This window comes from Protopterus annectens, chromosome 4.part0 (assembly GCF_019279795.1).
Source record: "Protopterus annectens isolate FY-2018-M chromosome 4.part0, PAN1.0, whole genome shotgun sequence".
Lineage (NCBI taxonomy): Eukaryota > Metazoa > Chordata > Ceratodontiformes > Protopteridae > Protopterus > Protopterus annectens.
Window position 1 is genome coordinate 391693795 of NC_056733.1, and position 14274 is coordinate 391708068.

The 14274-nt window shown below is 39.7% G+C and overlaps 1 protein-coding gene across 1 annotated transcript in view; it reads right to left on the reverse strand.

Annotated features, from left to right (window-relative positions):
* Positions 1-1269: 1269 nt before the first annotated feature.
* The window catches only part of TMEM132C (transmembrane protein 132C), a 2628872-nt gene continuing 2615867 nt past the window's right edge, over positions 1270-14274 (reverse strand). The window contains exon 9 of the mRNA XM_044068345.1: positions 1270-2901. Within this exon, the coding sequence (XP_043924280.1) occupies positions 1720-2901 (1182 nt within the window). The 3' untranslated portion in view covers positions 1270-1719. The remainder of the gene's footprint in view (positions 2902-14274) is intronic.

Here is a 14274-nt window from a genome sequence, read left to right on the forward strand (position 1 = left end):
TCATGCATTTCCCTTATTTAAACCCAATAAAGGAAGTAAGTCAGTCTATAAACTCCCTCCTCATATACATACAAAAGCCACAGACATGCAAAGGCACACACACACACACACACACACACACACACACACACACACACACACACGTGCTCACTCGAGCATGTACACACACACACACACACACACACACACACACACACACACACACACACACACACACACATGTATGTGGGCACCTACGTACACACACACTGCCCAATTCATTTTATTTAGGGCACCTCGGTGACATGGAATCAGCTTCTATCAACTAATCCTTCTAACTGGCCTTCTTCCCAGAATTAGCCCTCCAGTTCTGCTATAATGTTAGCTACAGTCTGCTATAGATGCATCACACTATTACCTTCTATCACTGGTCAGTCACGGCAACAACCCACCAAACAACAATCTTTATGAAAATTCTGGGATTCTCGAATGACTTTGGTTTTCTTTGCAAGATTTGGATAGCAGTAAAGAAAGCCATTTCACTAGACACGTATTCATTCAATGGAGCTACATCTTATTCATTTGTTGTTGACCCCCAACTATATCAGAATGTCACTGGTATGGTCAGATGGGTTTCCTGTTGACAGTAAATGAAAACTGCTATCCTTCATTGCACCTGACATACTTTTATTTCAAGTTTAATGAATTTACTTAGTTATCAAAAGAAAATAATAATAAAAATAATAATAAATAAGCAAAAGTCTAAGTTATCAATAGGCACTGAAATCCTGTGGGATTTCCATCAGCACAAAAGGGAAGAGTTTCAGTGCTATATCTTGAAAAGTGTGGTGAATGCAGAGGTTGATGGCTCATGTAAAGTCTGCATTCTAACAGACTGAATTGGTGCAGGACATTTTACAACATACCTAAAGAAATCTGCCTTTATTCAGCACATTCATAATGCTTTTGTAGAAAAAAGAATAATTCAGATTTTGGTGGGTCCAAGGTCTCGTGCACAACATAGTTGACATCAGTTAAGAAATAGTTATCGATATATTCTTTTTTGTACTGCCATTGCAATACAAATTAAAATCCAAACACTTAAAGTAGTTTGTGCAGTCTGAATATCAAGAAAAGAAAATTTACTTTCAAATGAGATTCTGAGTTCACCAGTTACTGGAATTAATTCACAGATATAGAAGCATGGCCCTGTTTAATAGCAGCGCTACAATGCAGTCATTTATTAGGCAGAGAAAGATGATATCATTTAGAACCAAACTGCGCGACTCATACTTGTTCATAGCTTTATTATTACTTGCCTATAAATATTTTAAAACTGAGGCACTGCAGTAATGCTATTTAACAGACTCAGTTCTGGAAGGCTACAAGCTTTTGTCAGATCTGACAAGAATATTTGTGAGCTGTCAGAGATACAGAGTGAGCATTAATTTGGCCTTTTAAATGCCTTTCAAATTTCCTGCATTAAGGAGATAATTTGTGGTACACCACTCAAGAGTTTCATATGTATCTTTACCTCTTTGTGTATACACATTTAAAGCTGTTTCCTTTCAGTGATTGACACTTTGTAACACCATTACATTTCCTCATTTGAGGACAGGTATTACACTGCTTCTGTCATATTGTTATACTTCAGTGCAGACCACATTTCTTTTCCTACCACCAATAACTGCAGGCATTAAAGGTGTGGTTGAACCCATCCCTACAAATACATTAGAACTGTCATGCATTCTCTTGCAGTCTCTCCATATAGTTTCTGAGTTCTTTGGAGTCCCCCACGTCCATATCATGGCACACCCATTTAATATCATCCTCATTACTCATAAGAATAGAATTGATGGTAGGGCAGCCATCATCTGGTGGTATAGTGGTAAAAGTAGTGAATTTGACACGCTTCCTTTTTGATGTGGGAGAATTTAAAGGTTCTTTTTTTGGATCCTTTGTGGTTTTACCTGCACTGTCAGCAGACCTGAATAACTGGGTCTGGACATACTTTTGAGTGTTCCCATTAAGGAGGTGGTTACTCTCTTCACAAGCCACTCCTCTGTCTATTACAGTAGTGTGCTCATCTTGCGGTGATGACAAGTCAGCAGGATTCTCTAGCAGCTCTGCCTCATTCCCAAGCCACACCCAGTCATGGGAGTGGCCCATGTTTCCTTGCCCTTCCAGTGGAACCTGTTTGTGTCTATACTTCAAAGCAAAAGTAACACAGTTTATGAGAAAGACAAGGATAGCAAGACAGAAGACACCTAGCAAGGCATACATTCCAATTTCCAAGTCACTAAGGCCTTTTGGAGTCTGAAGAAGGTCATTTTCCTCCCCACTACCAGTGTTTCCAGGGATGTCAACTTGAGCAGGAAAATTTGTGAAATCTATTGGAATATTTAGCAATTGGTTATCGTCATCTGTAAGCTTGTCATGTTCTTTCCTGTTAATTGCTGACTTGGCAGTGGTGCTAACCTTTCTCATCGCACCTTCTTCTCTGTCAGAGGATGCGCTTCCATAATTATGACCATCTAATCCAAATTTCTCTTTTCCTGTATTCTTTTGCCTTCTGTCACTTGCGTTGTTATCTACTGTCTCATCATCATTTTCTTTATTTGCTACTGTGCTGGCATTAGGCTGTCCAAACTTCACCTTGATGTTTCCACTTCCAATGATCAGAACACTTTTCCTTTTAGACTTCTGACATGCTTCACAGATCCCCATTTCTACCTTTATTAGTGACCCCTGTCCTTCTCCCTCTGCCACCACCACTGGCCATTTTAGCAGATTATCCTGCCGAGCTGAAACAATCATCTCATCCACAGATGTGACTATGAGGACATAGTCCTTGGAATCATAAATATCCATCGGTGTTACAGCACCATCACTGAACTGGATCCAGGCACTGATCACTGCTTCCTGAAAAAAAAAAGAAATAAAAAAATGTAAACTTCTGACAGTTTTGAAGCAATGCTGAAATGATTAATAACAGTGTAGTACATCATATTTAAAATTCCGTGTTATGCATTTGGCAGATAGACACACAAAGAAATAATTTTTGAGTCCCTGCCAAAAGTCAGAACCATAAAATACAGAACATACTACCCCCATTCCAAAAATGATGGCAACATTCACTTTTTTAACCACACAAAGTATAACACACCGTGTATAAAAGCAGTGTTCATGAACCTGGTAAAAGCAAGAAAAAAGTTCTTGGTCTGAAAATAACCATTGTAAGTAATACTGCCTGACATGTGACTATGGTAGGGTTCAAGCAGGTAGGCCCACTTAACTTTAAGATTGCTGTTTCAAGACTGCAAAATTCTTGGAATTAGGTTTTTATTAATCTTGGGTGTATGGTGTCAAATATTCTCACCATATGCTGTGAGTTTCAACAATATTACAACCTATCTGCATTAAAGCATATATTTGTTTCTTTACACACATTATTTTTATGCAAACTTCTTGAGAAGAAGCTGAATGTTGACTTTATTAACTTTGGTTTTAGTTATGAGTCTTTTGCAGACCAGTCATGCACACTGATGCAAATGTGACCATAAACATATGTATTCCTATTTTACTTACTTCTCTCATTACCATTAATTAAATGCTACTGCAACTTATCTGCAGCTCTTACAATTGTACTTAGATACTAAGCAACTATACAGCAAGGTCATGGAAAAAGCAGAGTGTTGAAACAATACATGACAGCTCTCACCGAATGATACAAGTATTTGCTAATCGATGTAGCCAAACTGCTCGTTGGATAGAACTATGAAATGAATATACTTGTAATAAAAGTAACATTGTGTAAGTAGACTTACTATAACAGTAGACATTTGAATGAACACTTCTGCAGTAGCCTCAGCTATATGGGTTATATTCTGCTAATGATATAACAGCCTAGCAACTTCCAAAGCTTCAGGGCACCTTCCATGCACTCAAACCATCAGTCAGCTTGAGCTGAGCAGACTAAAATGACAGGTTTTGGCACCAAGCCCTTCAGAACTTTCAAGCCAACAGACAGAGGGAGGCTGAACTCCAAAAGGACAATGCTAAGAATAACAAAAAAAAAAAAAAAGCAAAAAATAAGTGTTCACACCATGGCATAAACAACACACCAAAAAAAAACAAGGTGGATGTTGGGAGGGAGCGGTTACTGCAGTAGTGATCATTCGAACAGCTATTGTTATGGAAAGTTTACTTAACATAACTGTAGTATGTTCATCATATTGATCACTACTGCAGTAGCCTTAGCTATACAGGTAGATTACCCTATCTGCTACATTTGGGAGGTAGAAGACAACCGGTCCAGATGCCCCTGGAGAATGGTCCAACAAAGCCTGATCTAAAGGAGGAATCAAGCTTGTAATGCCTTGTAAACATATGTATAGGGGACCAAGTTACTGCTTTTAGAATACTTCTAGAATCCATGCTTTTCCAAAAAGCCATAGATAAGGCTTAAGTCATGGTAGAGTGGGCCCTGACCCTGCTTCCAATATTTTTTGTTGTGGTGAGTATAACAAAAGGTAATAGGCTTAGACAACCATTTGGAAAAAGTCTGTTTTGACATGTTGTTCCTTTTTCTTAGCTTCACAAGAAGCAAACAACTGATCAGAAGATCTGAAAGATTTAGTTCTGTCAAGACAATACCTTAGTTGTCTGGGGTATTCTTTCTCTCTCATTTTTATAAGTTCAGGAAAGAAAATTCAAAGATGTATAGTTTGGCTTAAAGTATACTCATATACCACTTTAGGCATAAAAGTAGGATTAGCTCTCAAAGAAACCTTGTCTTAGTATAAAATGAGATAGGAATGACTCACCCTAAGAGCTTGCAACTCGGAGACTTTTCTTGCAGAGGTCAGATCAATCAATAAAATAGGTTTTCATGCTAAGAACCTCAAGTCAGGCAGATAGCTGGTTCAGTCTATCAAACACAAAATTAAGATCCCAAGAAGGGGCTACCTGTTTACTTGAAGGCCTCTTATACAAAATAACTTTCAGAAACAGTTTTACATGAGAATGCATTGAAAGAGGAAGATCCATGGACAGACATGCTGAATTGGCCAATAAATGAACCTTGATGGAGGAGTAAGAAAGGTCATGGGAAAGCAACTCACACAAATATTGCACAAAAACAGAAGAATACCAGCCCTGAATGTGTGCTGCTTATGTTGTTGGCACCAACTAGAAAGCATTTTCTGTTCACTGATATATGATTTTCTAGTAGCAGGCCTTCTTGCCTCCATTAGTACCTGCTGCACGTCCTCAGTAAATAGACGCCTAAAAGGAATTAAAACCCTATTATCTAGAGAATCAGTTTAACTTAATTAAAGTCAGGGTGTATCAAACACCTCTGAACTTCTGTTTGTAGATCCACTATGTGATGAAGTTTGTGGTAATTTCCCCTGGCCATTTCTAAAAGAAGGGAGAAGTACTGCTGTCTGGGCCAGAAGAGAGTCATCACAATTTTCTTAGGGGATTCCTTCTGAATATTCAGAAGTACCCTGGATATCAGTGGAAAGTTCAGAAAAGTAAACAGGAACATTCTTGCCCAAGGAAAAGAAAAGACATCTATCTTCCATGGCATTGCATAGAGTCATGGAGCAGAAACTTGCCAACTGATTATTCACTGTGGAGGCAAATAGTTCTACTTGAGGAACTCCCCACAGGAGGATCAGACCAACTGATCTAGTTTCCATTTGTATTGCTCTGGTCTTCTCTTGCTCAGCTTGTCTGCCTCACAGTTTTGCTCTGATGGAATGTATGATGCCTGTAAAGTGAGATTGTGCAGTGAAATGATACCCCAAACTAACATTGCTAGTCTGCAAGGGGGTACAACCTGGTTTCCCCAGAAATTTGCTGTCTCCTCCTTCTATTCTGAAAAACTGCAGTGCTGGGATTTAAAATGACAGGGGATGTTGGTGCTGGGACCAAAGAGACTTCAGATACCATTGCATTTTTCTCATGTGGAATCTTGATAGGGGTATCATAAGAATCATAGATGCCATGAGACCCAAAATCCTGAGATATTCCATTACAGTGACTGAAGTCTGAGTGGAAAACCTTAGAAACAGATTTAGATCTAGATATAGATCAATTGTTTCCCTGTGGACGAAAAGCTCTTTGAACTGAGGTGTCTAGCTGACACCCCAGGAGCACAAACCTGTATGAAGAAGTAAAAAAAAAAACTTTTGAATGTTCTTTTGCAATCCCAACTTGTATAAGACATCTCTCACACAAGTGACATATTTCTGACACATTGAAAAATAATCTGCAAAGAAAAGGAAGCCATCTAAGTATGAAAAAGCATGGATACCCTGTAGCCTGTCATGAGCTATAACTGCAGCTAGACACTTTGTGAACACTCTTAGAGCAGTGGATAGTCCAAAGGGTAAAGCAGAGAACTGATACTGAGATCCATACACACAAAACCTTGAGAATCCCCTAAAGTCTGGATTACTAGAAATGTGATGATAAGCATCTTTTAAACCCAGTGTTATTAGGAAACTTAAATTGGGAAGAAGACGTAACTGGTTGTGAAGTTATAGCCTTTTAAGCTTAGGCACTATCATAAACAGGTTTAGGAAAGAAAGATCCAGAAATGGCCTCCAAGCATCTTCTTTGTTTGGCATTAAAGACATCATTGAATAAAAAACTTTACAAAATATGAAAAGGAGGAAGTTGTTCTATCACTCGAGACAACATGTGTTGAAGTATGGGGGAAATACAGGAGCCAGGTTTGGTGGTTGTTGAGGAATTAGCCACTGGAAAGGAGAGATTTCCTCCCACTGCCATCTGTAACCTTCTTGAATGACCTTCAGAGCCCACTTGTCTGAAACTATATGTTGCCAAAGAGAAAAGCAGAGATTCAAACTTTCTGGGAGGGAAAAGGGACTGCCAAGGTGAGGGATGGGGTCCCTTAAATAGTTATTCTGACTTGGCAGACTGTCCTTGGTTTTGAGAGGTCCTGAATTGTTTTTGGAACCCCCCCCCCCACCATTTCTTCTGAAACATCTGTTTACCTGCTTTTTGGTGAGACTGTTTATTTTGTTTTTTTGCTGAAACCAGATAAGAAAGGTTTGAGAATCCCTTAAAAATTCTGGAAAAGGAGGGCTGAAAAATCTTAGATATTCCCTGTATCAACTTAACCCTTTCATTACACTTTTTGATAACCTCTGCAGCAGAGGAACCAAAAATCTCTATTGAATGGAGAATTTAATATCGCATCATTCATATCATCTGGGAGGTTTTGAGAATGCAGACAGGCAAACCACTAAATAGTCTAAATGGCCATAGCCCTGGAAGAAATATCAAATGAGTCATCGCAATGAGTACTGACTAAAATGGAGGAAATTAAATTATTTAAAGCAGATTTTCCCTCACCAGAAGAAACTGCAGACAAAACATTCCTCATACTTTCACAATTAGGCAGAATATGCTTTAACATATGAGCATGACAATTCAAAATTCCGAAAATCACAGATGCAGAAGCATACACTTTTTTCTCATACTTATCAATAATCTTCCCGTCCTTGTCAGAAAGAGTAGGATGAGAATTAACCAAATGTTTAGTAGCAGTAGGATCAACTAAAGCTATAGCTACTGGGTTAAATTTAGGATGAGTGTATAAAAGTTTAAAAATTGATGAACTTCATACATTCTATCTGCCTTTTCAGGGACAGCAGGCTGACTATCAGGAAAATTGCAGGCAGTGAGACACACATCCCGCAAAGCAGACAGAACTGGAGGAATGGATGAAGGTTCCGGAAACTCCTTCTGTAACAGCTCATAGTATTTTCTGAGGGGCTGAGAAACCTGTGTTCTACCACTGAAAACACAGGCATATTCTGGAAATTGTTTCAGAGAATCAGAACTTAGGTCTCCTCTGAGCCTGAATCAGAAACCCTGTATCTGTCCATTCATCTTCCTGTGCAGATACAGAATCTGGACTCTCTTCAGGAAAAGAGGTATTCCTCATTCTTTTACCAGAGCCCAACTTATAAGAAGGACTCAGTAAACTATGACTATCTAAGGAAATTTGAGGAGAAGTAAATACATGTTTAGCTTTCTGCTTTTTGTGACACGAAAAATGGGGCCAAACATGTTTCTAATGGCAGCAGCTTCCACACAGATGGGCACAACACTCTCACCAAACAGGGAAGTGTTCTCTGTCCCCACTCCCAAAACCACAAGTGGCTCTCCCCCACCCATTGAGGGGACCCCAATAGCTGCAGAGGATGTGGCTAATTCTAGAACCACAGTGGGCTGTAGGTGATTAAGCAGAGTGATACAGGTTAAAAGATGATTTGAGGAACCTGCTTTGGCTACAGCAGTCTCATCCACCTTTTGCTGAGGCAAATTGCTAGCCTGCTGAGGTGACAAAGGCCATTTGCTTAATGTTTTCTTTTTGTGGATGGAAGAAGGACAGACTGTGGGACTAGTAGACTGTTTCATGGTCAAGATGAAAATGCTGCTTATTTCACAGGGAAATCAAACAACATAAACTGGCAAAAATGTAATATTTAAAATTCACAGAAAACATCACAGAAAGCAATTTAAATCACTTTGCCAGCCCTGCAAAGTAAAATAAACAGAAAGTCTCCACAGAATAAAATGGTTTTCAACTACTTTAAAATAACTTTTAAATTGACAAGAAGAAAGTGTGCTCACATTTAAAAGTACAGTTAAGTATCACGGCAGTTTGTTAAAACACAAATTCCTAAATTAAAAATAGCTTTCCAAGTAGGAAAGTAGAATAAAACAAAAAATGTTTACTGTGGAAGGTCTTTCTTGAAAGGGAACTTATCTACTCAACAAAGAAATCGTACAAACTGACTGTTGATCCTCAAAAGCCCACTGAGGAGCGCTCTCTCTAGTGCCAGGAAAGCTCTGAAGGGCTTGGTGCCCAGCCCTCTTTTTAGTCATCTCAACTCGAGCTATTGGTTTTGGCATGTGGAATGTGTCTTGAAGCTTTGGAAGCTGGCTGGGTGTTACATCCTTGTCAGGATATATACCCATATTGCTAAGGCTACTGCACCTTTATCAATATGATGAATCTCAATTTGCCTGACTGCTGCTAATTGTGAAAACAGGCATTAGCCAAAGTAGTGGTGATGCAGTAGCGTCGTCGCCTCATAGCAAGACGTTGTCCCATTCGATTCTCAGCTAGAGTGCCTTCTGTGTGGAGGCATGCGTGAATGAGCGTGCCTTCGTTGAAGGTTGTGCGTCAGGGCTGGTAACTCGGCACGTAAAAAATCAACTACCAAACATTAGCGGACCGGAGTTCCGCTGTGGCGGCCCCTAACCGGGATAAGCCAAAAGACACAACAACAAGCCAAAGTAAACTAGACAATAAAGCTGATGTGACTGAATATATATGGCAGTAATTATGGATACACACTTTCAAAGCAGCTACCATTTAACATACTGTTGCAATACACTTAAGGGTACCAAAACTTGTCAGATATTTAGGATGTATGGCTAGGCTTAAGAAGGCCTTGTGGTTATTAGTCTAGTACATACCTATGAACCTATTAAACAAACAAGCAAACAAAAAATCCTTATTCACTGACTGTACTTTCCCACCCAATAAAAACTGAGATCTCTTTATAATGACATTAGAGGAGTTTCTCAGTCCTCAGAGCTAGCATGTCTTAAAGACCTTGAAATTATGAATTCAGTCCAAAAAAATCCATTGAAAACTGTATCTCTTATTTTTATTAATAATAATAATAATAATAATAATAATAATAATAATAATAACATTACTAATAAAACTCCATCTACCGTGTCACTGTACTAAAACCCAGCAAAACTGCAAAACAGCCAATAAAACACAAAAGCTATAATTTCAAATTGTGTTATCATGCAATAACGTTGTCATTTAAATTCTGCTTTTTTACGATTGTTTAATTTTTGAAATAGTTTTAAGCTAGCACATATATTTATTCCTGGATGTTTATCAGCTCAAAGTAATGTAATCCAACTGAAGAGATAACTCTACTGTACTTTATTTAATTACATCTAAGTTTATATCTTCCTGTCTCTGTGTAATGTTTACTAAACAATACAATATGATAGACTGCTTTGTATGATGTGATTGTTACTGTTTTCATGAATGCATGACTTCTGAACTTAATGCTGACTGTTTGCTAAAGATGATATAACTACTATTTCAGGTATGGCTTTTTATGTAATGGTATTAATAAGTAATGTACTGTTGGAAATGAAAGCATATGTGTTTTACTGTTGGATTCTAATCAATTGTTGCTGTGTTCCTGTGCCTGGTTCTTCTCCTGGAAGGATTAATCCACCAATATCAGTGAACTCAGAGTAATTATAGGCACCACTATGAAGTACATGAAATAAGCAGATAATCATTTGGACACTGCAAGTACTACTTATGTATAATGTTACAACCTCTTAATCCAGGCATTATAATTCCCTGCCCTTGAAGCTAGCCTCCTTTGCAAGTATTCATGGATTTGCCTATTCTGTAGGGCTTGGAAATCATCAGAGACAGTGGTGTGTACTAAATGAAGTGACAAATAGCAAAAATTATGAAAACAGTCTTTTTTCCAAAATAAAAATTAACTATTGTGACTGGCAACTGGTTTCACTATGAGATGTTGACTTCCTTAAAGCTGACAAGTCAAAAGGAATAAAAAAAAAATCCTGATATACAGAAGGGTGAAAAATCACTTTTAATTGTTCTTTTAAAGGGTGCAAGCTTCACTGTTCCCCTCAACCCCTAAGCTTATATATACTAACACAACAGTTGCAGCAACTCAAAGAAGGGAGAAATCTCTTTGAAAAGTGAATCCAGTATCTGTCTGCCTGGGATGACATGATCGACAAACCACAATGCTTTGCCAGAGATGGCCTGCACCTGTCGCCCCTGGGATTCCAGATACTAACTAAGGCTCTAGCCACCCCTATAATGCCTTTTTTACACAAGGTTCAAATGACAAATTCACCACCCTAACAGGTACAGGCAAGAAGAATCTGAGGGTATTGCTACTCAATGCTAGAAGTCTAAACCTTAAAATGCACTCACTCGAGGCACTCCTTAAAATGGAGAACATCGACATCTGTGCAGTGACAGAGACCTGGTTCAAGGCTCCAGAGAGTACCCCTGCATTACCAGGCTATAATTCATACCACACCTTTTGTCCACCTAACCTGGACCGAAACACTAAAGGTGGAGGCGTGTTAAGGATATCCACACCTCCAGGCTAATTGCTCAGCATAATGCATCCAAGATTATCCAAGTGCAACTTACTCTGGGCAAGACCGCAATCCAAATTGTAACTTGCTACAGATCCCTCACCCTGTCCCAGGATTCCCACTCCTCATTTCTTAATACACTGGAAAGTATTAGGGTGCAACCTAACACCCTAATAATGGGCGATTTCAACTACCCTATCATTAACTGAGAAAACTACTCATGTACCAACTCTTGTGCTTAACGTTTTCTGGAATTCATAAATTCCAATGCTATGGATCAACTTATCCACAACCCCACCAGGGGCAGTAATATCCTAAACCTGGTTATTACCAACATGGGCAACTGGTGCTCCACACCAGAGGTCAATTCCTCGTTGGTCAGATCCAACCACAAGCTAATCACCCTAGACATCCCTCCCCTACCCCACATTATGGAAACCACAGTAAAAAATTTCTCCAAAGCCAACTTCACGCTTCTTAAGACAGAAGTGGCAAACGTCACGACACCCATGCTGACGGACAATAGAGGTACGACTGCTGAATCCTACACAAATGCACTTTATAAGCACTTACATGAGTGCATGGATCTTGCAATCCCTAACAGAACAAAGATGCTATCCTCCATAAAAAGGAAGCCAATCCAGTGGTCTCCTGCCATAAACAAACTCTACAACAGAAGAAAGAAACTGTTGCAAAAAAGAGTAAAATCCCATGATTGGAGAAACTCCCTGGTCAGCCTCAGTAAGAAGCTGAGATCCCTCATAAAATCCTCCAAAGCTAGTTATGAAAACAAAATTGCCACTGACTCTAAAGACAACCACAAAGCATTCTACAGCTATGTCAAGAATCTCAATGGCAACACTCAGATCTGCTCTGAGTTACAGCACAATGGCACTAAATATACAGAACCAACTGATATTGCCAACATCCTGGCAGATAGGTTCAGTGCTAACTTTACCCCCCTGTCATCCCTTAAAGGGCCCATCTCTATACCAGAAGAATGCAAAGTTCCTGTAATCACGGCTGCACAGGTAAGAAACACACTATCCAAAGCCAAAAACACAGCATCCATGGGACCTGACGACATCCCAGGCTGTGTTCTACATGAACTACAGAATGAACTGGCACCCCACCTAAGTACCATGTTCAATCATAGCCTCATCTCAGGCTATGTGCCCACTGAATGGTGCACAGTGACACTTATCCCACTCCACAAAGGGGGAGCCACCACAGACCCCTGAAACTACCGCCCCATTAGCCTAACGAGCCTGGTCTGCAAGGCTGTGGAATGTATCATCATGGAACTTATAAACAATGATATAGGTAATCTCCAAACTCAGGACCCCACCCAGTTTGGGTTTGTAAAATGCAGATCATGTCTCCTAAATCTGATAGACTTCTTTGAAGCAGTCACCAAAGCCGTAGATGAGGGTAAGGTGGTTCACACAGCCTATCTAGATCTCGCCAAGGCATTCAACACCATCCTCCACTCTGAAATTATAGATAAACTCACTAAACTAGGTATAAATCCCTATGTCACAAGATGGGTTGCCAATTGGCTCACTGACAGAACCCACACTGTGGAAGTAGCAGACTCCAAATCCAACTTCAGACCAGTGACAAGTGGAGTACCACAGGGTTCAGTCCTGGGTCCTCTCCTGTTTGGTATATACTTCTCTGAAGTACAGGCCAACACAGAAGGTCTTTGGCTAACGAAGTTCGCAGATGACTGCAAACTAGGAGCCATAATCAAAACTCCAAAAGATGTGGACATCCTACAAAAGGGCCTCGCTGAGACAGATGCCTGGTGTCAAAGCCATGACCTCAAGCTCAATGCCAAAAAGTGCATTGTCATCCCTTTTGGTAAAAACTCAGTACTCATGAACTACCACATAGGCGGTAGTCTACTTAATACTGAAAGTGTGATAACAGACCTTGGGACACAGGTGGACAGTAGTCTCTCTTTTGATAATCACATCGCCACAGTAGTCAGGAAATCCTTCTATGTGGCACACCTCATCACAAAAGGTTTCTCATCCAGGAAAAAAAGAGGTCATTGTTACCCTCTACTCTTCACTCATTAGACCCATTATAGAATATAATGCCCCTTTTGGTATGTACCTCACAAGACATCTACAACAACTGGAAAGGCCACAGAAATACCTCACAAAGAGGATTACCAACCTCAAACAGATGCCCTATGCAGACCGTCTCAAAAAACTGCAGCTTTACTCTGTTGCATATCACCTACTCAGAGGCGATCTTTGCCTAACACACAAAGCTATGTCAAACCCAGAGCTTTTAGACATGCTCCACTTAAAGAAATCCCAATCCCTATGAGCTACATGGCCTAGGGACCTAAACCTTGTCACCACAATAAACAGAGCATGCTGGAGGGATAGATTCCTGTCCCAGAGACTTCCCATACTCTGGAACAAACTACCTATCTATATCAAACAAAGCTCCTCATTAGCGCTCTTCAAGAAAAATCTTGATGATTGGATGGGAGATAGGAAATTCATCCTGGGGATCACTTCTGTGGCTCTGCTCGACAGTGGCATAGGAAAATAATTTTCTTGGGTGGCGAAAGCCAGGGTACCTTTGGCTAGGCTTATATAGGCCCTAGGGCCAATAGCCTAGTACCTACCTATGAATCTATGAACCTATGAATTGCTGCTGGTGCACAGTTAGAAACTGCACTGACAATGATTTCCTATGGGAAATAGCATATGGTAGTATACCTTTCATCTTTTTTCTACCTGCTATTAACACTTGATTAATCTCATCTCAAGAAACTGTAAGGGAGACCTGGCAAATATGCTTTACCTTGTAACAGAAGGTGCTTTACCCACCAACTACATCAAGCACGCAAACATATTGTGTAATCTCCTTTCATGGGACAGAGTAACACTTCCCCTTTCCTTACAAACTAATCAATAAGTGATATAAGCATTTATATTATAGGTCGAGGAATTTACTTGTAAGTAATGCTTTCAGGTGGATGTGGTCATTACTCACAAAATCTCAAAAAACATGATTTTTCTAGTATACTAAATAATTTCA